The following is a 22872-nucleotide window of genomic DNA, read 5'->3' as shown; positions in this document are numbered from 1 at the left end:
GCCCCTCCCGTAGGAAAGTGGGAAGGGTAAGCAGGGTGCTGGGTGGGGCTGACTCCCATCACTGCTCTCCCCAAGCCTATCTGCTACAAGAGAGAAGCAGGCCCCCTGGAGACACAGAGCCCCCTAGGGCCTCACCAGCAGCTGCCGCTGCACGCGCTCATTCTTCTCCGCTTCGGTGATACGCTTCTCCTCGTTGCGGTCATCCCGGATGCCTTCACTAGACAGCTCCGCGCTGTAGCCCGTGGGCTCTGCGCCCTCATCCTGCAAGCTCTCCTGGACATGGTAGCTCACTGGCTCGTACACAGGGGGCGGTGGGGGCGGGGGTGCAGTCATTACCAGGTGCAGCTCCTCCTTGGTCTTCACCAGGTCATCCTGGGCTTCTTTGGCCTTTGGAAAGCAAATCAATAGGTGAGGACTTCCACCCAGAGTTCCCATCCTCCTGGCTATGAGAACAGAATGTTGCCTCCCTCTGTCCTGGCAGGCAAAGGCAGCACTGAATGGGGTGGGCTGTGGCTTCACAGAGGAGCCCCCTCAGGGTGCATGTGGGGCTTACAACTCTCTGCGTCCAAGACAGGAAGGGGAACTGTGATGCCAGAGCCTGGGCAGTTTTCAAACTACCATTTTTTTTTTCTGTCTGTAACTCTAGACAGTATATCAGTTTTGAGAAAAAAAAAAAAAAATCCTCTGGCAGAATGAGTAACGGGCTCTCTTCATCAAGTGCTCTCCTGCTCACCACCTGCACACGGGCCCAGTCGGGCCCACCTCCATCCCAGCCCTGGAGTCGAGCTTGGTGTGGAGCTGCTCTGTAGCCACCTCTCCTCACTTAACTCTTAACAGGTACTTTTTCTAAAAACCTAAGAAACCAGTCTTCTGCTTCCTACTTGGGATGGTGATATGGCTGTCTCTCCACCCAAATCTCATCTCCCACTATAATCCGCACATGTCGAAGGAGGGACCTGGTGGGAGGTGACTGGATCATGGGGTGGTTTTCCCTCTGCTGTTCTCATGCTAGTGGGTAGGTTCTGAGTGAGAGCTGATGGTTTCAAAGTGTTTGGCCCTGCCCCCTTTGCTTTCCTCTCTCCTGCCGCCATGTTAAGACATGCCTGCTTCCCCTTCACCTTCTGCCATGACTGTAAACTTCCTGAGGCTTCCCCAGCCACGAGAGACTGTAAGTCAATCAAACCTCTTTTCTTTATAAACTACCGAGTCTCAGGTAGTTCTTTATAGCCAGGTGAGAACAGAACAATACAGACTGGCAGCAGGAATAGGCTGAACAGAGGCAAGGAGATGCTAGGGAGATGCAGCTGTGGACAGCAGGGAGACAAGTCCCCAGAAGGCAGCACCAGAGAGGGAAGGATGGGCCAGAAGGTCTGTGCTAGGTCCTGGGCATGGGACCTTGCATCTGCAGAGCAACCTTATGAGTTGGGTATTGCTCCCATTCTACAATGAGGAAAATGAGGCTCAGAGAGGTGACGCTGCTAGCCCCCAGTCACATAAGCTGATGAGCGGCAGAGCCTGGCTCTCGCTCCAGCCTGGAGACTTCCAAGGACCTGGATCTTCCCATGGTGCCCACTGTATACACCACCACCAGGAAATCATGCTTCCGGCACTGCGACCCCATTGCAAGGGGCACATATGTAACTTGATTTAAAACCAGTTCCTGACCAGGCTGTCAGATCGGCACTGAACAGTCAGGGTGGGGGGAGCAAAGTGGGTGAAAGAAGTCCTCCCTCTCTCCACGAATCCAGCAGCTGCGCTGACTCGTGTATAAGCTCAGACCCATCTCTGGGGATTTCTACTTCAACAGTACGGCTGGTATCAGCAGAGGATCATGAGACATCCCAGAAGCTTCCAGTGGGACCTGGCTGCTGAGCCAAACCACCCCCTCCCCACCCCACCTGCAGAAGGGCTCCACCACAGCCAGTGGGCAACACATGCCGAGGGCGTGCGGAGGTTCCCCTGCACAGACTCACCCTGTGCTGCCACTCTTCAACCTCATCCTCCTTGCGCCTCCGTGCCTCTTCCAGGAGGGCAATCTTGGCAGTGTACTCTGCAAGCTCCGCAGCCTGGGAAGGGAACGCCAAGCTCAAGTGAGTTCTGGAACCCTTTCGACAGTCTGGTTGTGAATGAGTAGCCTCCACTGTGACACCCGAGTCCCTCCTACCCATGGCCAGCAGGGTCCATCGTGCACCCCTGCTGTCTCTTCCTGGATGCCCACACCCACCTTCTATGGGTGACCCTGGCAACAGCCCAGCCCCTTCCCTGTCAGCTGCTTCAGCCCCCAGATCAGCTTACAGCTTCCAGTCATGACAATTATTACAAGGCAGGTGTCACATTTTCCATCCTCAGAAGCATCCTCTCTATAATTCAGCATCTTGAAACTCAGGCGATTCCTACCAGCTGCTCCTGGCTCTTTATCTGATCCACCGCCTGTCTCTCCAGCTCCTCCTTAGCCCGCAGTGCAGCCATGCGGTCAGCCTCTAGGCGCTCGGCCTCCTCCTGTGCCCGTTTCCTCTCCTCCTCCAGCTGCAGGGCCCTCTGAATCTGCTCCGAGAGTTCTGAGAAGACACAAAGCCAGAGCCACTCAAGCCCTCAGCCCAGGGACTTCAGAGCCCCCACCTTCTATTCCCACCCAAAAAGCCAGAAAGCCTTGGACCAAGTCACAGGTCGATGGGATGTATTCCAGTGACCCTGGAAGAAAGCACTTCACAGCTCATTCCTGTCGTTTCCATGACAACTTCCTCAGTATGGCTAGAAACCCCTGTCCAACCCCAGCCAGGCGCCCTCTCTCCCTGGCATGCCTGACTCACCCCTCTTGGTGCTCCTCTCCCCAGGCCAGCTGCCCGATGTGCAGGTGCCCCACACTCAGAACATAGAAATGCCCTCCCCATGTATGCTAAGGGCTGCCAATGAACATAGCATCTGTGACGCCTTGTGTAACGGCCCAGCTGCTGGGGTTGTCGACTGGAGCTGTGCAGGGAAGACTGGCTTGGCCCTGTCACTCATGGTCTGTGGGACTGTGAGCTAGTCACTGTACCACATCAAACCTTAATGTCCTTATTGGGGAAGCTGGGTGATTTAGCTCTTACCTCAAAGGTCTGGGGAAATTTTAAAATGCGATGTCTTAGAACAATTAGCACCAAAGTTAAGGAAGTACAGAATCATTTTCCAAACCAAATAACCATGTTGTCAATTCTGCTGTGAGTCTGCACTGCAGGACTCATTCTTGGGAAGAGGTTCCTTCCCGGTGGGGGGGTGGTGGGTGTGGGTCCTGCCTCTCTGTGGAAATGCATGCCCCAGCATGGAGCACCAGCCCCAGGGCTCCTGACCTCTCTCTGCCTTCTTGGTCTTCTCCTCATAGTCCTGCAGCCGCAGCATCAGCTCCTCCTTCTCGCGCATCATCTGCTCTTTCTCTCTCTCTACAGTTTCTCTCCTTTTCTTCTCCGTTTCCAGCTGTTGCCTAGTGCAGGGAGAAAGAGGCACAGGGAGATTTAGACTCTGACAGGGAAGTAAGGGGTCAACACACTTCATGGGTGTGTGCAGTTCCAGGATAGACTTGGCATCCTCAGGGCCGCCCTGGCCTGCTGCCAGCCTGAGCCACCTGACAGAGCAGTCGCTCCAGGGCTGACACCAGGCTCAGCACCACAGCCACGACCCAGAGACAAAGGCCTGGAAAATCCCAGTGTGGCGAATGGGTTCCATTCCACCAGGCTCTCTTGATCAGCTCCGGGGTCACCTGACAGGCACCAGCTACCCCAGCAGGCAGGGCTGGCGGACGCTGAGCAGGGAGAACACAGGCCCCTGCTCCGGCCTCCCACGCTCACCGTTCCAGCTGCTTCTGATGCTTCTCCTCCCGGGCCTGGGCCTTCATCTGCTGCACCTCGATGGTGTCGGGCTTCCTGCGGCGCATGTACAGCTCATGGTTGCCCATGCAGAGCTGCAGGATCCGCTTGTTAATTCTCAGGCGAGGGGCATAAAACACAAAGTCCTACAAAACAGAACAGGCCAACTGGACTCAAGCTCCTTCGTTTGGTTTTCTTCTCCCAAACCATACTTCACAAAGGTCCAGAACTTTTCTAAAAGAACCAATGTAGTAGAACAGGGATGGCAGAGTCTTGGTATTCAGAATGTGCATTCTCTGGGACAGGGGGAGGACGGGCAAGTGCTGCGTGTGTGTGGTTATGTGTGGGTATGTACATGCTGCAGGCACGTTGCAATCTCGCTGCAAGTTAACTGCAAAGCTTTTCCAAGGCAAGAACTCTCAGCCTTGGGAAATCCTTCAAGTCTTAGAGCTGCCTCTCTCTTCCATGGGACCATCTTTCATGACATCCTCTCCAGCCTCACTGCCCCCTGTCCCCAGTGCTGGCCTGGACAGCCTCTGCTTCTATTTGAACTTCTGGTCTCCTCTGCCACAGACTCCCCTCCCACACTGTTATTGCTATAATAACCAGGTCACCACTGCGACCATCACTGCCAGCCTAGGAGCTCCAGGGCCTGGGCCCGATGCATACGGAGACCTTCCAGCTCTGGGCCCAGGCTCCCGTGTGTTGTCAGTTCTCTCTCATCAGAGCTATCCAGCCCTGCTCCTGTACCCACCGTACCCACTGTAGGCACTTGCCACAGTGGCACAGTCACTTCACTCCAGCGACTCCTTTCAGCATCCCACTCCTATGGGGCCATCAGCTCCTGAGATCAGGGACTCATCTCTATCCTCCCATGGTCAATATTTGAATTGCTCAGTATTTGCCAGGCACTGCCAGCTTGTGCAGCATAGCCACGTGCGAGCTCCACGGCCTTCGGCACATCCCTTCACCAACCTCAGCGCTTTCGACATAAGGCAGGGACACCCGTATCTCCCGGGACTTCAGAGAGGGGACTCAATACCCCCAGCAGTCCCGTTAGATGCTAGCATCCCTGCCTTATAATGATGCTCAGGAGGTACTCGGAACAGCGCCTGGCGCGGTAAGAGCTGGCTGACACACACAGCAGTCACTCCCATTGCTCGTGCCTTGCAAGACTGCAACCAGAGGCGCCTCCTCGAAAACGAGGCAGAATCACAGCATTCAGGAAACTCGTAACCATGACTGGAAACATTTGGGACACAGTTAAAATCTCAGTCCCAACTCCTTGCTGCTGCTGTGATTAACTTACAAGACAGAAGAAACAATATGGTTTAGAAACTCCCATGAAAAGTTATTTTTCAGTGCCTCTGTCAGTTTCCTCTTAACCTCAGGGCCCCCGGTGTCCAGCTTCTGACCATTGAGAACAGGGGCAGGGTGGCTAAAACTAAGAAACAGCGCGACACATCCCACAGCAACTTCTGATACCTAACAAGGAACTGGCGGAGCGGGTTCATCAACACGCCTAAGAAGAATCTATTTAGCTTCATAGTCTTTTCATCTGTTCCAGAAATCCTAGGGTGAAAGGTGATGCCAAGCCCTGAAAGCCCATGAACTTCCTGGGTGGGGCTGTCTTTGGGGTTTCACACCCTTGTTTAAGTCACTGGGTTTCCGAGGGAGGAGTTGGTGGAGCTGGGAGCAACAGGCATGTTTATGACCCACCTATCCCTTATTACACAGAGGAAACAATCCTGCATGACAGCTTCAGAGGACTCTACCACATAGGCCCTGACTGACTCAAAAAACGCTGATTAGCACCAACTCCCTTTATGGGGTTGGTCGGCACTGGGGTGGGGGGAAATCAATGAAAAATCTCAATGGTAACTTCAGGTTAACATTACAATGTCCCCCTCTTCCCCTTTCCCTCCAGAAGACAGGTCCTGCCAGCAACGGGAACCAGGAGAATTCAGGGAGTCCACCGCTGCCAGCAGGTAAGGGAGGAGAAGGTGCCTGGCAGGAAATTCCTCCCAGTACCTTTGAAGGAAGCCAGTTTCTGTCTTCAAGTTATAACAGACTCATAGTGAAAGGCTTCTAAATCCAAGTCCCTAACCTGCTGCAGGATGCAGCCTCCTGACGAAGAACCATAAGACGACAAGACCCGGAGCAGGGGTTTTTAAACTGGCTAAGAACAAGCAAGGTAAAAATGCAAATTAGGCACAAGGAAAGTTCAAGAAAAATAAACCCAAGACCCTACAAATACAGAAGGAGAGAAGGTAAGAGTCCCTTTTCAAGTCCCTGAGATGCCAGCGACAGGAACTTCAGGAAACTCCCATAAGAGGCTAATCCCAAGGCTCATCTGGCCACAAAGATGGCTGCAGGCAGCCATGGGAGGCAGCGGTGCTCCTGGAAAGGCCACATGGAGGGAGCAGCCGAGGAGTCAGTGCAGAAATGCTGCTTGCTTTCTCTAAATTCCAGATGCCTGAGAGCCTCTGCCTTCTCCATGAGGCCACAGAAACAAAAGGCTCTTTTGAAAGGGGAAAGGTAGCCACCTCAGCCCTCATAGGCTTACCTGGGCAGGCCATGTCAGTTGTGTACAAGGTCTCACCTCAAGAGCCAAAGCATGGCCCCAAATTGCTGTACACGCCTTGGCAGGGAAGAGAAGTTGGCTTTTAAAATGGAGATGGCAGCTGCTGGAGGCAGAACTGGACAAGGACTCATTTGTGAATTCACACCTTAAACTTGGGGGCTTCCTCTTCTTTTACATGAAAGTTGGATGTTGAAAACTTGAATTTCTTCTGCCCAAAGTTTACAGACTGAGGCAGGGCAGTGCCTCAAGCAGCCCTGGGGTGGCATGGGGGTGACAGAACTCAGCACTGCCCACTCAAAGATGTTGCCTTCTCAGTGTGGCTGCTGCCCAACCTGCCTGATGATCACATAATCTTCTGATCCTGCTTTGTTTTTAATCACAGCCATACTGTTAAATTTACTACCAGAAAGCATCTCATTTGGCTTGTTTCTAACCCTTTCCTCCACTTGAAGGTAGGCTTCACCAGGGCAGGAGCTTTGCCTTGTTCGTGGTGCGCACACAGCCTGGAAGAGCACCTGGAACAGTGTGCAACCAGCCAATGTTTCTTTCTCTTTTAAGAGATACTCCACATGAGGCTACTCTATAATAAAGGCATACGCCTAAGATTCATTACAATGGCTTCTGCCTGGGACTTAGGAAATATTCTTCAGCTTTTCAAGAGAGAAATTTTTATCAAACACACAAATTCCCAGTCTAGTCCAGAATTTCTGCTATAGTCAAATTTCTAATAGAAGTATTCTGAAAAGGCAACAGCGTCACAGAGTACATAGCAGGCTACTGATGAGGGATTTCAGAATTTTCTTGCTCTTCTAAATTGCGCCAATCTCACTACCCAAGTGCCATAAAGACACTATGACCCTCTCTTCACAGTGTTGCATATTAATATGAACAGCTACCATGGAGCCTCAGAGTCTGCATTAAACACCAGTTTAATTTTAAATAACTGTGCAACTACCCACGAAGTAGCAGCCAGGAGTTTGCAAACAGCAGGAGACATTTTTAACAAAGAAAATACTTTCTCAAAAACTGTCAAGACCTGCTGATTTTAAATTATGCTAGACAAACCTGCATGTGGGGAGAACAATAACACCACATACTAACTGGATTTACCATTGCTAAGCAGCACCCAGTCCCAAAAAGGTTAACAGACAACCAAGCTATGGACCACAGCCCATGTTTGCCTCTCCAAGCTTAACACTGTAACTAAGGAACAAAAATTACATGAGAACGCAAAGTCCTTTCCAATCTGTAATTTTGGTAAAATTCAGAACAGGCTCTAAGGTGGATAACAGAATTTCTTCAAGTGGCAATTTTTTTTTAGAGAACCAGATTTCTGGTAACAAAAATCCTTACCCATTCTACAATGTTACAGTTATGTACACGTGTCTTAAATATTCTGAGCTAACAAAAGTTTAAAGGTCAGAATAAATAAAACCAAACAAATTTCCATAATGCACTGGTCTCTGCAGCTATTACAATCAGTGGTCTCAGATGTCAGAACATCAAGTGTAGCCTTTTTCTTACCACGTCCCTCTGAAAATGACTGCCTGCCAGTCTCACCTGTGTGAGGATGCACACCTCTGACAACAGAAGCGGGAGAGGCAAAGCCCAGATGAAACGCTGGGGTTTGGGTGCAAGTGTGATGGTCCCTAACTTGGGTAAGATCCAGGGCAGCTCTGAAACGCAAATCTGGCCCTTGAGACTCGCAGGTCCCACTGTCGGTCCTCCAGCCAGCTGCCAGGAGAGTTCCCATACCCAGGTGGCCCAGGAGGTAGGCTGGCTCTCCACACCAAAAAGACAGCATTTAGGGAAATGCTTATCATTTGGCTAATTGACTCAGAACTGCCCTTTTCTTCTTAAGGAATGAGGATCATTTGAAAAGTTAAGTGGTCTCCCCTGCAATGACTGCCTGGCCCACAGGATCTCTGGCCCTCAGTGCAACCACACAGGGAGTTTGGAGTATCACCAGCTACTCGTCACAGAGAGAACTCTGTTACCCTGACAACTCATGAAGTCTAAGAATAAAAAACAGTAGCCCCTGAATAAAATGTTGTGGAACTTACAGGTGCCTTCTTGTCGATGGGTTTAATGACAAACTTTTTGTCATTGAAAGAGATGTTCCTGATTTCACTCCAAGGGAAGCCAATCTTTGGAGTTAACCTGAGGTTAAAAAGAAAAGGTGGATGATTAGATGTATACGTATGTGTTCTTGGACTGGGTAAGAGAGATTCGCAAATCTATTCTTATTAGTTCAATTAAAATAATATGAATCAGCTAACCCAGGAGACATAATGTGTGTTATATGCTATTATCAAACGGTTCCCACCTGTCCTAGGTCAAGCCAAGTGGCTGGCTACAAGGCTTCTGCAACCTTAATCTGTTCCCATTTCCTCTGGCTTTTCCTCAGTTTGGGGCACCTACCATTACCCAGGATGGTGATCTTGAGGTCACCTGCAATTCCTACCCAGGCACCTTGACCCTCCCTCAGGAATCTTCTGCTGTTCATTCCCGTATCACATCACCACACTCACCCACCTCTCATCCTGCCAGAGCCCTCTCAAGCTCTGTGCTGGAGAACCCCTACCTTCAGTCTGCTGATCTGATTCATTTCCTATCTTCAAATGTTAACACAGTCCTTAACTCAGCATCTAAGGAGCTGTCAAATCCAGCCTTAAACTCCACCGTTTAGACCCACCTTTCAACACATGGGTTCCCTGGGGTCGCCTCCCTTTCCCTTGAGGCCTCTTTTCTCTCAATATGCAGGCTCTTCTGCTACGGACTGTTTGCTGAATGTTATTTAGCTTACTGGTCATTTAGTTTTATGAAACCAACAGGACCAAGATCCCATCATGTTTCCCAGACGTGTCGTACTCAACAGAGCTTGCCAAGAGATATGGACAAGGCCTTGCTACACATTCTGCTACTGCTAGTGCATGTTCTCCCGGCTGGACAGACATTTTCCCATGGCACTCTCCCACTTCCAGGACAGCCCTCAAACTGCCCTAATGAAAGCCCCACAGGGCTAACTCGACTTAACCAGTGCTATGCCATGACTGGCCCAGACTCAGGCTTTTATTAGCATTCCCAAGTTCATCATGTGATCTCAAGACCCTATTGCTCTGCTCACTGCACGCTTCCCACCCTGTTCTTCCCTCGCATTTTACCAGGGATAATGCCATTCTGCAAGTGACAACAGATCCTCAAAACCACCATTTGACAATGCTGCCATCCAAAACAGTCCTTTCCAACATCCCACAAAAACCTTCATTTTAGAAGCAGCAGGAAGGTCGAGCAATCTCTGGTGTACCAACAGGTTCATACTGACGAGCGACACAGGTTTCGTTATGACAACAAACTAGGTCAAGGCAGTGTGCGGTGGACTGTGGAGGCTGAGGGCAAACATGTAAGCCTGACAGCTGGCCCTCCTGGGGAATAGTTGGTCACGGTGTGCCTGCAGCAACAGTGGCAGGATACTGGCCAGACCATGGTTCTAAACGTCAAAGCTTTTTGTATACATCCTTTCTTTTACAATGCTATGGTCTAGAATCACCAATATCCATAAAAAACACCTGGCATTCAAACAAACATGCAAGGAGTTTCTTTATCTTTGAGATGTCATTTTCTTTACAGGTTTCAGACCATTGAAGGGGAACTCCAGAAATTACCTAGCCCTGCTACTGACTTCAGCCCATGTCCTCCTTACATTGAAAGGCTATGAGAATGGCATCAGACAGGCACGTGTTGCTTTGGAGCACTTTTCACCCAAAACACAAGAGCAGCCTGCTGGCACCAACAGGGGAGCTATAGGATCCAGGCTCCAGAGGAGTGCCACCTCCTGAAACTTCCAGGGGCTGGGATCCAGTCCCCAGCTCCTGTCTCTATACGGGGCTCTCAAAACAGGTTCTGACCTTAGAAAACTTAGGCCTCCAGCTCTCTGGTGTGTCTAGAAAGTTTGTCCTCTTAGGACTTTGAAACCTCATATAACAATTCATAGCTACTCATAAGCATAATTGCAGTATCAAAACAAAGAGGTTAAACATGAAAATTATGACTCACTTCGGAGTTAAAGAACTTCCTTTAATTCTTGACCAAAGTTGGAAAACTAAAGCCCAAGGATTTCCTTTTTCCTTTTTATAAGAGATCACATATAGGACATTAATAGGGTCCACAGAGAAGGTAGCCACAGGGCTAATGTTTTAAGTGTCCTTGCTTAGGCTACACATTAAAAAAAAAAAAAAAAAAAAAAAAAAATGATTCTCCATTAACAGGGACCAGACAGGTCTTTAGAGAAATGGCTGATTCTAGGGCTAGAACAGAGAATGTAAAGAATGAACCTGGTGCATCTCGAGAAGCCAGAGAGTAAGGAAGCCTGCAAATAATGCAAGGGGTCCCATTTCAACGTGCTCCTAAAGGCCGAATCTCGAACAACCTGAGCAAGATAATCCAAAGACTGAAACACGTATCCATGAGTCCATACTAACATAAATACACGGAAAACAGAAATTGGCTCCTTGCAGAATTCCAATTAATGCATGTAAAAAGTTTTTAAAAGCCACCATTTCTCAAATACCAAAGTAATCTTGTCAATGGAAGCTAGAACTAGGATATTTACATAGTTTAAAATTATCTCCTCCAAATATACTGACCAATTGTAAACTGAAGGATGGCGATTTTACAGTGAAGAAACCCAGCAGACATCACCTTAATAATCAAAATTAGCACCACCTACAATAAGCTATACCGACCACATGTGCCACCTTGAAAGAGGCCCTGGAAGGGCACAGCAGCACTTTTGTGGAGTTCTCACCAAAAATGTAAAACTCCTATTTAATAATGAGAAAACACCAGACAATCCAAGTTGAGGGGCTTTCCAAAAAGTCAATGGCCAGTATTCTTCAAAAATATTAAGTTCATGACAAAGACTGGAACTATCCCACATCAAAGGAGATGGGAAGGTCTAAAAACTATAGGTGTGGCCAGAGAGGGTCCTGGAGCAGAAATAGGACATCAGTGAGACAACTGATTAAAATGGGAATAAGGTTTATAGATTATTAATGTTAATTTTCTGATCTTGATATTTGGATGTAAGGTGTTAATGCTTGAGGAAGCTAAGTGAAAGGTATATGGAAATTATTTGTACTATTTTTAGAATCTTTTTAAAGTTTGAAATAACTTTTTTTTTTAATTGAGATAGGGTCTGGCTTAATAACGAGAAAAAGTAACCAGGCTGAAATGCAGTGGTACAATCTTGGCTCACTGCAGCCTCTGCCTCCTGGGTTCAAGTGATCCTTCTACCTCAGCCTCCCAAGTAGCCAGGACCACAGGCATGTGCCACCACGCCTAAGTTTTTGTATTTTTGGTGGAGATGGGGTTTTGCCATGTTGCCCAGGCTGGTCTCAAACTCCTGAGCTCAAGGGATCCGCCTGCCTTATCCTCCTGTAATCCTTTAGCTCATACCTGGGATTACAGGTATGAGCCACTATGCTCAGCCTGAAATGATTTCAAAATGTAACAACAGGCCAGGTGCAGAGGAGGCTGAGGAAGGAGAATTGCTTGAACCCAGGAGGCAGAAGTTACAGTGAGCCGAGATCATGCCATTGCATTTCACCCTGGGTAACAAAGCGAGACTCCATCTCAAAAAAAAAAGGAAAAAATAAATAAATAAATAAAATGCAAGAAAACAAATGGTTTAAAAATTTAAATCCAAAATATGTAGCTGAGGGTGATGATAATGTTCTATATATCTTAAGATTTGGCATTCTTCAGGCATATTTGCGAAAACTCAGCAAATGAACACTTAAGATTACATTTCATTTATTTAAATTTTACATCAAAATAACAAAAATGTAATTGACATCTGGCATATCATATACACTTTCATTTTGGGGAAGGAGATGGATGCCTGCGATTTTCTTGGAAATGTGTCAAAGAGGGCCAGAGGGTGACAGCGATGTGTAGATGGAAAGAGAAGTGATAAAGCAAGTGCAGCCCTGAGTACCTCCACAAGGAATCTAAAGGGAAAAAGACCCATTCTGTGGCTCCTGTTTCAGTCCCCAAGCTCCCTGTGCACTTTCTCCCTTTAAGGTGGGAGCCCTGGAGCTAGTGTACTTCCAGAAACTCCTACCTACAGAAGTACTTCTATGATGAAGCCTGACCAAAGAGGGATGAAGCTAAGGGAAAAAGTGCTTTTACAGGACTAAAGATCAGGTTCCTTTAGTTTTTGTTTTTGGTCTGAGAGTGCCGGGTAGAATTCTAACCCAGCTAAACCGAACTGTCTCTGTGCAGAAGCTTATATTGCCGTCAGGGAGGGCACTTACCTATTTTTGCCCCCTTTACACTCCCACCTATTCCAAGCTAAGTGTTTAAAAAGAGATGACAAACGCTTTCAGTCCTAGAGGCTCCCACTTAATGGTATGTGCACAATGAAACGGGGACCCTAAGAGACAGATTTCCCAGTCAGATTCTATTTAATACTAAAACGGGGTTTTAAATAGAGATGTTTACTCGCAGAGTTATTATAAATCTCTTAGAGCTCAATTTTCATACTCAATAGATCACCTTTCTCACCTGAACGATGTTTCAGGTATATTTAATTCTCCTAGTTCTACCGAGAGGAGTACAGCACAATATCTGGCACAGCTGGCGAGTTCTCAGCACTCCTCAGACTTCAGGACAGTCTCCTGCTTATGCTGCTACCACGTTGTCAATATTTGTTCAAGAGGAAAAGAATTTGGGACTATTAATTGACTATCTTCATAAATGCTTTTTTTGTGAAGAGAGGGGTGTGCCTTCAGGAACAGGGAGAAGAGAGGCAGTAAGTGAGCCTGCCCAACACCCCAGCGTTCTTCGGGGAAAGAACCATCTGAGAGTTGCCAGGTTCACTGCTCAATGGTGGGGGAGGGGGAGCAGAGAGCCAGAACAGTACTAAATAGGTCACACGGCTCACATTTTTACTTGGAAGAAATGGACATTTACGTGGGCTGGGGCAGTTACAAGCTACCATCAGCAAGTTCCTACTCATTGCTGTTTTCCTGCAGGTTGAAAAACCAGTTTGGACAGCCCTGGCCTGGCCATGTTACAAAATCTGGTCATTCAAGAGATTTCAAAGGCAGAGGCAGTTTGCCACATGTGTTCCCACCAGGACTTTGTGCACTGCTCTCCTTGGCATGGCTGTCTAAGAGCCACGGGCTTCAGCTCTGGGGTCTCCCAGAAAGATCGTGTCCTAGTTCCAAGTTCCTGTATCTACCCACTTTCCCACTTCTTAAAAAAAATTTTTTTTGAGACATGGTCTCACTCTGTCACCCAGGCTAGAGTGCAGTGGTGCAATCTCAGCTTACTACAACTTCTGCCTCCCAGGCTCAAGTGATCCTCCCACCTCGGCCTCCTGAGTAACTGGGATCACAGGTATGCACCTCCACAGCTGGCTTTTTAAAATTTTTGGTATAGATGGGGTTTTACCATGTTCCCTAGGCTAGTCTCGAACTCCTGAGCTCAAGTGATCCACCTGCCTCAGCCTCTCAGAGTGCTGGGATTCCAGGAGTGAGCCACTGTGCCTGGCTTTTCCCCACTTCTTTACTAACGCTGTAGCCAGCACACTCGGGGTAGGATCGAACAGGAGTCCTCAATAACTCATTTCCAGGTTCTCTGAGGAGCTCCTGTGATTCTGACAGGTGAATTGCATTGGTTTGTGTAACTAACCATGCCTGATGGGCACCTTCCTTCCAGCAGACAGCAACTGCCTCCCTCCTTGCAGTCTCACCATGTGGGCCTTGGAGGTGAGAGGGGGCTGGGCACAGCTGGCATGGATCTCTGACCTAAGTGAAACAGATCTGTGCCCCGGGTTCTGGCAGGAATCCACATGGTTGCAAATGGAGAGATGAACTCATGTGCACATCATTTGTGGAAAGTAGCACAACTCCCTTTGTGAACCCCAGAGAGGATTTTTGGGGAACCTGAGGTGTGGGGAAGCTGAGAACAGAAATACCTGAGAACAGGTGAGATGGGTGAGTCTCAAGTGGGATATGGGGACAGACATTATTTAAAGGAACAGCATGTGGCTCAGAAGGAAACCACGTACATCAGGGAACTCTGGGCCACTATGCTTCTCAAGTAGAAAGCAGGAACCCAGGTCAAAAGGCGGGGCTTGGCAAAAAGATTATAGGAGCTTTCTTGTCCTTCTCTGCCAGGTCCCTGAAGCTGGCGGCCATCAGAGGGTTTGTTTAGGATTGACCACAGTCAGCAGAGCAATCAGGCTGACTGGACAATCAGGGCAGAGACAGGAGTCAGGAGTCAGTCAGAAACCTCTCCCTTCTCTTTCCAGAGGTAGTTTCCTTCTGCCTCTTAAATTCAGGTAGCTTCTGATCAGATCAGTCTAGAAGCTAGTAGGCTTATGCTGATGTCAGGGACTCACTACGGGAAGCTTGCCCTCATGAACTAGGATGATTTTTCCCCGTTTGTTCTCAGCAGAAAGGCAGCAAATGCACTGTATCTGAAAGAGGGCTGTGTGTCCCCTGCAGAGAGGCCAGGCTCTGCTGCTCTACCCAGCTTGCTCACAGATCTCTCAAATGTAACTAATGCAAGGCAATTCAGGTATCTCCTGCAGACTCCCAGCATTTAGCTCAAGTGTAAACAACAGCCTGTATGTGTAGACAACACTTCAAGTCTCTCATCACACCACAAATATACCTAGTTGGATTAGCATAAACCTCTAGCCAGGAGTCCTGCACCTGGGAAGTAGTTACGGATGGATGTGCTGGTACCTGCATGTAGGTGCGGGGCAGGGAACCTTAGGGGCAGGAGGAGGAGAGGCAGCCTCTGTTCTATTCTGCCTTCCTCTCCCAGGCCTGAGCCCACTATTGGCCCCACCCACCATGAGACAAGATAACCCATTCCTCTGGACCACCCTCTGAGAGGGCCACAACAGTCTAAAAGCCCTTAAAGATTCCTACTTTGGAACAGTAAGTTGCTAAATACTTCAAAAATAACCCACAAAATTGCCATTTTGCCATTGTTCCCGGGCCCACCACCCCACTTACTGAAGATGAACGTTAACTCACTTATCATCTTTTTCATAAATATTAAGTCCAAGGGCATCAACTCCAAGCCAAAGGTCTGTTCCTTTCTTGTTTTTTATCTCAAAGTAGTTGATTCCATACATTTCCAGGTCCTGAGCAATCTTCAGGTATTCCAACATAGCGTTATCTCTGATCGGGGAGGGTGAAACAGGCAGAGTCATTAGTAGCCCTCAAGATCCAGAACCGTAAAACCTTTCCAGTATTTTTAAATTAAGGCGCCTTGTGTAGGACGGGCTCAAAGCTGTGTGCTGCATGCAGACAGGCAGGGGCCCGGGCAGCAGAGCAGTGAGTGGGGGACCCCTGCGGCCCAGAAGCTCTGCCTGAGGTGGACTCTGTGCTGCTCTGGACCCTCACTACCAAACCCCACACGTCCGGGAAGAACTGATTCACACTGGCTTCTCTGACAGGTTTTTCTTGTAAGTTTTACCACTCTGCACAATCCTCCTTTTCTCTTGCCCACATGTCTGCTGGGGCTCCCACCACCCTCCTCATAGGCCATGAGTTGTTTTCCTTCCATAAAGGATGCTTGGGCCAGGCAGGAAACCCTGAAGCACAAAATCTGAGGCGCAAACCACAAACTTCAGAGGCTGAAACAACGCACAGTCACAAGACTAGGCCAGAGGTGAGGCTCTAGGATGAAAACACCCAGAATCGGGGGTCCAGCAACATTTGACATTAACAGCCCCAAGTCCCTCCTCATGCCCAGGTTCTCTGATATCAGCATTTCCCACGTGCGATCCTTTTTCATTTACATATACTTTGTAAGACAACTACCTTCAAACAATGAGCAAACCAGCACCTCTTTGACAGAGAAAAAAAATAATGCTGACTGCAGGTGAACACAATGTCCCTCTGAGTAAAATGAGGTTTAGAGATAACACATTCTCCAAAGGGAGGGTGTAAGCTTTTAGAACCTGAAGGCTTGAGCTAAACTGCTTCCCTGAGCAAGACACCTGGCTTTAAAAAAAAAAAAAAACAAAACAAAAATCTCCCCTAAGAAAACCCCATGTTTAGCTCAGTTCCCTCATGGTCTTCACAGGGCACTAGGGCTGGAGCTCAGGCCTGACACCGAGCCCTTTAAAGCACTAACGAAAGTCACAGGAAAAGACATGCTGGAAAGCACGGAGATGGCCAGATCCCCACAGCAAGACCCAGCACTCACTTGAGCATCCCACGGTGTTCCGCATGCCACACCTGGATCCGGTCTTCCCACTGGTCCCTGGTAAGTTTGTGCTGGTCCATGACTCTGGAATGCAAAAGGAAATAGCACTGTCATCCTTAAGGGCTGTGACAGGCAAGGAAGGAGGCCCACTTACCACCCACATTCAAATCCTTACTTTCCATTCAAATCAATCAATCCCAAAGAGCTTTGGTTTCTATTTCCTGGTGTGTAGCATTTCTATTTATGATGATTAACCTGGGAGACTTAGCATTTTGAACAAGAACTCAGTTCTACTGGAAAAATTAAGAAGGTATTTTAAGTGGCCTCTTCTTCCAAATGGGGTAATTTTTGTGACCACTAGTAAATAAAAACAGACTTCATAGGGGCCAACCTATCATACCCAGGAGGAGCTAAGCAGTCAGGTCGAGAAGTCTGCTACGCTGCTGCATCCCCACAGGATATGGCGGCTCTTTAGTTTCCATGAGGAATGGTAGCTCACCTTCCCTAGCTATGCTTCAGGTCGGGCCAGTGCCTTAATGACTACAGTCCCAGCATGAAGGAGCACATGACACCGACGAAGTCCTTTTGTTTTTAAACTGTGCTTCTAATGCAATCACTTCTCCCTGCAGAGGATGGCATGACGGCTCCTGCCCAGGCCAGGTCACCCTGTGCTCACCTTTGAGGGATCAGCCGCTCAGAGCTGAGGTACCCAGACTTGTGCACATCTTTGTTGTAGTCCCCAAACTTGGCCTGCACAGCATAGGACCCCAGGAGCACGGCAGTCTCGGGGGGGCAGTAGATCTCGTCGCTAAGGATCCCTTCCTTCACTTGGAGGAAGAAAAGCTTCTGGGTGATGTCCTGGATGAGCTCCTCAGCCACATCTTCAGGGTAGAACTTGGCCCGGAACTTGAACTGGAGGGGATTCTCCTTCCTGACCTCCTGAGCAGACACCTGGACAAAGCAAACAAGACTCTCGACACAAACCGAACCCAGAAGACAAGGGCCCGCTGTCCCCAACACAGGCTTCTAACCGAGACTCAATGAGGCCATCAGGCCGGTTTTCAGAAGATAATGTTTATTCTTAAAGTCATCTTTTCAGCTCCAGACAAAGAAGGTTAGTCAAAAGTGCTATCACAGGCCAGGCATGGTGGTTCATGCCTATAATCTCAGTGCTTTGGGAGGATAGGGCAGGAGGATCACTTGAGCCCAGGAGTTTGAGACCAGCCTGGGCAATGTAGAGAGATCCCATCTCTACAACATTCTTTAAAAAAGCTAGCTGGGGACGGTGATGCATGCCTATAGTCCTCGTTACTCAAGAAGCTGAGGAGGAACCTCCGAGTCCAGGAGTTCAAGGCTGCAGTGAGCTATGATGGCACCACTGCACCCAGCCTGGATGACAGAGCAAGACCGTGTCTTTGAAAAAACAAAAACAACAACAAAAAAAACCAGGCCAGGCACGGTGGCTCACGCCTGTAATCCCAGCACTTTAGGAAGCTGAGGCGGGTGGATCATGAGGTCAGGAGATTGAGACCATCCTGGTTAACACGATGAAACCCCGTCTCTACTAAAAATACAAAAAATTAGCCAGGAGTGGTGGTGGGCACCTGAAGTCCCAGCTACTCAGAAGGCTGAGGCAGGAGAATCACTTGGACTCAGGAGGCAGAGGTTGCAGTGAGCCAAGATCGTGCCACTGCACTCAAGGCTGGGTGACAGAGTGAGACTCCATCTCAAACAAACAAAAAAGCAAGTACTATCACACTCTTGCACTTAGCTGGAAATCAAAGCTACTGTGCCACTAAGCCCCAGGCCTCACGGGATGATGCTCTCAATTTAGAGACTCAAATTTGGAAATGACCCCACAGTGACTTGGAATCTGGCCACATGCCAATTAGGCCCTGGAACCCAAACTACTCTTAAGAATTCCTCCTGCTCCTTCACTCTTCCCCATCTCCCATCATCTTTCTAACTTGTTGCTATGACTTGGGAGGAAAGTGGACGCTTGGGAAAAAAGGATAATTTCCAAGAATTTGAAGAAAAAAATGTTTATCTTACTACTTTTCTTTATAGTTGGTGAATGGAATTTATCCAGTCTTTAAAGTTGGAAGATAATCTATTACAGGTTCAAACAAAGCAATAACAGATTCTTACAAAACAGTGGATGACTCACAGTTTATAAGATTAACAATCTCATTGAAAGAAACTAAGATCAACTAAAAGCTATGCAATTAACCATCATATGCTCCGATGAGTAAGCAGTATGGAGAAATGCCAGGATCTGATTTACAATCGATATCCCCATTTACTAGAAACTTGCAACCTTTTTGTCTCTCAAAACTTTTACACAAACAAAAAAGGAACAGAAAACAAAAGACAGGGTAAGGAGCTCCAGTTCCAGTATCGACAAAGCTGACCATCACCCAATCCACAGCCTGTAAATAGTTAACCCTAACTTACCTTCTTATCCAGCTTCAGCCAGGTAGGAAATCCTTTATTATCCACATACTGGAGGCCAAAGTACCACACTTCCCGGAGACCTATAGTCTTCACCACCTGAGTGAGAGAGAGAGAGACTCAACAGTCATGAGAAACTCAAAAGGGCAAAAGCTTTTGGTTGCTGTTCAGCACATGGTCTAGCAGAGTCCCAGGAAACCAGGACGTCTGCTCAGTCCAACCACTGGGCAATATCTTTTTTGTGTTTCTTAAATAACTTGCTACTAACGAAGGCTATTATCTCAAAGCCATGAACGACTTATTTTTAATATAAATTTGAGCAGATTCAGGGTTCTATCTTCAAATCTTAGAAAATCTCACTCCTACTCCTTTATACTCCAGGATGCTCTCCTGCATGAAATCCAGCAGGGTGGGTTATGGCCAGCACACAGAATCACAGGAGCCCGCAGCCCCCCAAGGGGTCAGTGTGGTAGGTGCGTTGCTACCCGTCAGATGTGCTCACGCGGAAGACTAAAGTACTCAGCACCACACTTGAGCCTCCTCTGGCTGCCTGTCTCTGCCTCTCAGCCAGCTGGCCCAGGGGTCTGACTTACTAGGAACAGGGACAAAGAATTCCTAGGAAAGGCAGGAAAACAGGTGGTGGCAGACCTCTGGGAAGAAAGGGTGGCAATGCACAGGGGTGCCCAGAGGAACCTGTGTCTTTAGGCCTCCAAAATTGGGACATTCTGATCCAGCAAAGGCAGAATCCCGACCCTAGATCACAACAAGAATTTCACAACTTCAAGTCTCTTTTGTGCATTACAGAGAAGTCCTCAAGCTGCTTATTTTGAGTGTCTCGGAAACAGAAAAGCAATGATAGTTGAACTTGCTGTGGGCACTTGTTGAATATCATCTAAACCGAGTCCCACACAAGTTTGACTATATATGTATGTATATGTAGCCGACATATTAATTTAAAATCCCATGATATGTAATGCAAAACTTAAAAAACTGCTACCATTCTTCAAATACACGGCTTCTATCATATTTAATGGCAAAAAGGACTGAATACATTAGAAATGACAACTCAGATACACAGATCACTTGCTTAAAGTAAATCCTAAAACTCCCCATAAACTCCTGATTTGGGCCTGTTTCTTCATCTGAAGAGTGTGGGAAGGCCAGAGGCTCCTTAAAGCTTTCGGAGTCTGTTTATCAAATGCCCAGGACGACCTGTTCTTCCCCTCTTCCCAGTCACCCAAAGGGGATGGGACAGGCTGTAAGCAAGCTTCTTCATCATGGAATGGTATGAGACACATTTAGACTTTTTATGCAGTGCTTTGCTCCCAAGTCTTTTGTGAAACCCCATGTTTTTTGTTTTTATGGTAGCAAAGCACAGAGAAAACTGAATTTAAAGACCAGGTTTCAGTATATAGTCCTGCTAATGTCTTGTTCCTCACAAGCCTCCATCTTGTCACCTGATATGAAACCGGCCTGGCCTTCCTCTCTGGGTCATTTCAAAGTTGCACAAGAAAACCCCACATGCCTAAGCAACTGCTTGCTCTCTGACATCATCCCTCACTTCACCCAACTGCAACCTCTGCCTGCACATCTGAACCAGGCAGAAATAATCTCTTGTCTACTTGACTTCTGTCCTCCATAGCGTTCAGGCTCTCATGAATTTTCAGGGCCACAGCTGATGACCCTCTTCTGCATCTGCTATGCTGTGGCCATCCTCCTTCCATGGGGCAAATCAGAGACCCCGTAACCACACCATGCAGTCCAGCCGAGAGCCTCTCTCAGCGAGGCCCATCCCTGGCTGCCTGACCTGCGTGCACCTTCACAGCAGGAATCTTCCATCAATCTCCAGGGTAACTATGCTCAGAGTGTGCTGTAGAATCCTACTGCTCACACAAAGCCTTCCCCAAAGGGACACATTAGAATTAAACAATCTTCCTCTCTTCAGTCTGCTCTAAAAACCAATCCATAGGTCATCCCTGAAAGGAAAAAGCCAACATTCCTAGAGAACACCCCTTGCCATTCCCTTCATTGGCGAATCCTGACATACCATGGGTGCAGAGTCTCTACATTTGTGTCTACCCCCTAACTCCACCTCAGTGGCGTTTGGTCCCTTTTTTTTTTTTTCTTTGGTTTGGTTTTTGAGACAGGGTCTTATGCTGTTGCCCAGGCTGAAGTGCAGTGGTAAAATCTTGGCTCAACACAGTCTCAACCTTCTGGGCCTAAGCAATTCTCCCACCTCCCCACCTCAGTCACCTGCGTAGCTGAGACTACAGGCATACACCACGATGCCTGGCTAACTTTTAAATTCCTTGTAGAGATAGGTGTTTGCCATGTTGCCAAGGCTGGGAGCCTACAGGAGAGTAAACTCAAGCAACCCTCTTGCCTCGACCTCCCAAAGTGTTGGACTCAGTGGTGTTTTAAGTGGCAGATTTTTTAGGAAGGAAAAGGTGGGAGATGTCTAACTCAATTCCAAGCAACAGGTGGAGCAGCTCCTCCCAATGAGGAGCCTCTGGCATGGGTGGGCCGGCTCATCATGACACCCGGGCTGCAGTCCAGCCCTGGCTCTACCCTCCACGTGGCAGTTGGCCCCGGGGTGTTCTCCATCACACTGAAGCCCTGGACTAGGACCAAGGGGTAAAGCAAGAGCACTCCAGGGCTTGATGCTGGACTGGGGGACGCTGCAGAAGAGAGCTAAGTAACAGAGGGGTGTTGGGGGAGGAGGGCTGACTACTTTACCTGCAATCTTTTTTACCCTATCCCCTTTCACGGCCTAATTTTCACTGACATCCAGGTCCAGGAATGAGCTTTCCATCAGAAATTTCTCTATAACTACAACCTAGTTTTTCTACATATCCTAGGGCTTCCATCCCTGCTTTAAAGTTTGTGCCAGAGAAGGTCTCAGCATTCTTATAGGTAAGGACTCAGGGTCCAGGAGGCTAAGCAAGGGACATTCTGCAGAATCAACGCTAGAAGCCAGGGCCCTACGCAGGTGTGCCACACAGGGTTCAGCTGGTACCATTCAACTTACTTCAGGATTATCTTTCAGGAGAAACCTTTAAATTTTTATCCCAAGTCCAGCCTCACCCAGAGCAGTAAATATCTTTATCCTCACCGGGTGAGGCAGGCCCACAAACGACCAGAAAATACTAGTGGAGGCTGTCGCAATGACGAGCCACTGGCACTGCACCCATCCTGGAGGTATCCACCTGGGCACCGCTGGACACCTGTGTGCTTTGCTGCATGGAGCAAGCCCACTGTTGCTGGGTGTTCATTTTCAGAGAGGGAGATATGATCAAGCATGGGTGGAGTCTCCTATAGTCTTAAGTGTGCTAAAATTCTCCCTCCCAGGTTTCCCAATCACCACCCGCTCTAATTTCTGGGTTTAGTGCTAGAACACAGAATATCACTTCTACCAGTAGGGCCTCTCATGACAAGATGCTATGGTTCAAAGGACTTATAACTCACATCTGGCTCTGCTCCTCTACTGGCCCCAGAGCATAATCTACTTAGCCCAAAAAAGAAGATCTTGCTTTCTTTAGAACTCAGAACTCTGCCACAGGAAAGTTACCATAGCCTTCCTGGTGGCTCACCATCCTTACTAAAACTGAATTCCATGTCTCATGAGGAACATGCAGCAATGGGGAATCATTCTGTGCTGCCCATCTCAAGAAAGAGTCTATTCTGACACCTGAGTGTGCTCAAAGATGCTGAGCGCGAGGTGGACGGGCCTTCTAGTGATCTGCGTTACTGACTAGCGCC

General features: G+C 48.2%; 1 protein-coding gene across 2 annotated transcripts in view; it reads right to left on the bottom strand.

Moving 5' to 3' along the window:
• Positions 1-22872, bottom strand: part of EZR (ezrin) — a 55705-nt gene that overhangs the window by 1385 nt on the left and 31448 nt on the right. The window contains exons 4-13 of one of the 2 annotated variants that reach the window (XM_032253182.1): positions 19117-19212; positions 17339-17613; positions 16663-16746; positions 15483-15629; positions 8490-8586; positions 3825-3988; positions 3330-3460; positions 2398-2558; positions 1974-2066; positions 136-387 (exon numbers count right to left, since the gene is read on the bottom strand). In XM_032253182.1, the coding sequence (XP_032109073.1) occupies positions 136-387; positions 1974-2066; positions 2398-2558; positions 3330-3460; positions 3825-3988; positions 8490-8586; positions 15483-15629; positions 16663-16746; positions 17339-17613; positions 19117-19212 (1500 nt within the window). The remainder of the gene's footprint in view (positions 1-135; positions 388-1973; positions 2067-2397; positions 2559-3329; positions 3461-3824; positions 3989-8489; positions 8587-15482; positions 15630-16662; positions 16747-17338; positions 17614-19116; positions 19213-22872) is intronic. The other variant, XM_032253184.1, reaches the window with a different exon arrangement.

Source organism: Sapajus apella, unplaced genomic scaffold, assembly GCF_009761245.1.
Source record: "Sapajus apella isolate SASKATOON/1434 unplaced genomic scaffold, GSC_monkey_1.0 scaffold82, whole genome shotgun sequence".
NCBI classification, from domain to species: Eukaryota; Metazoa; Chordata; class Mammalia; order Primates; family Cebidae; genus Sapajus; species Sapajus apella.
Note: the sequence above shows the minus strand (reverse complement) of the source record. Positions and strands in the feature narration are given on the sequence as shown.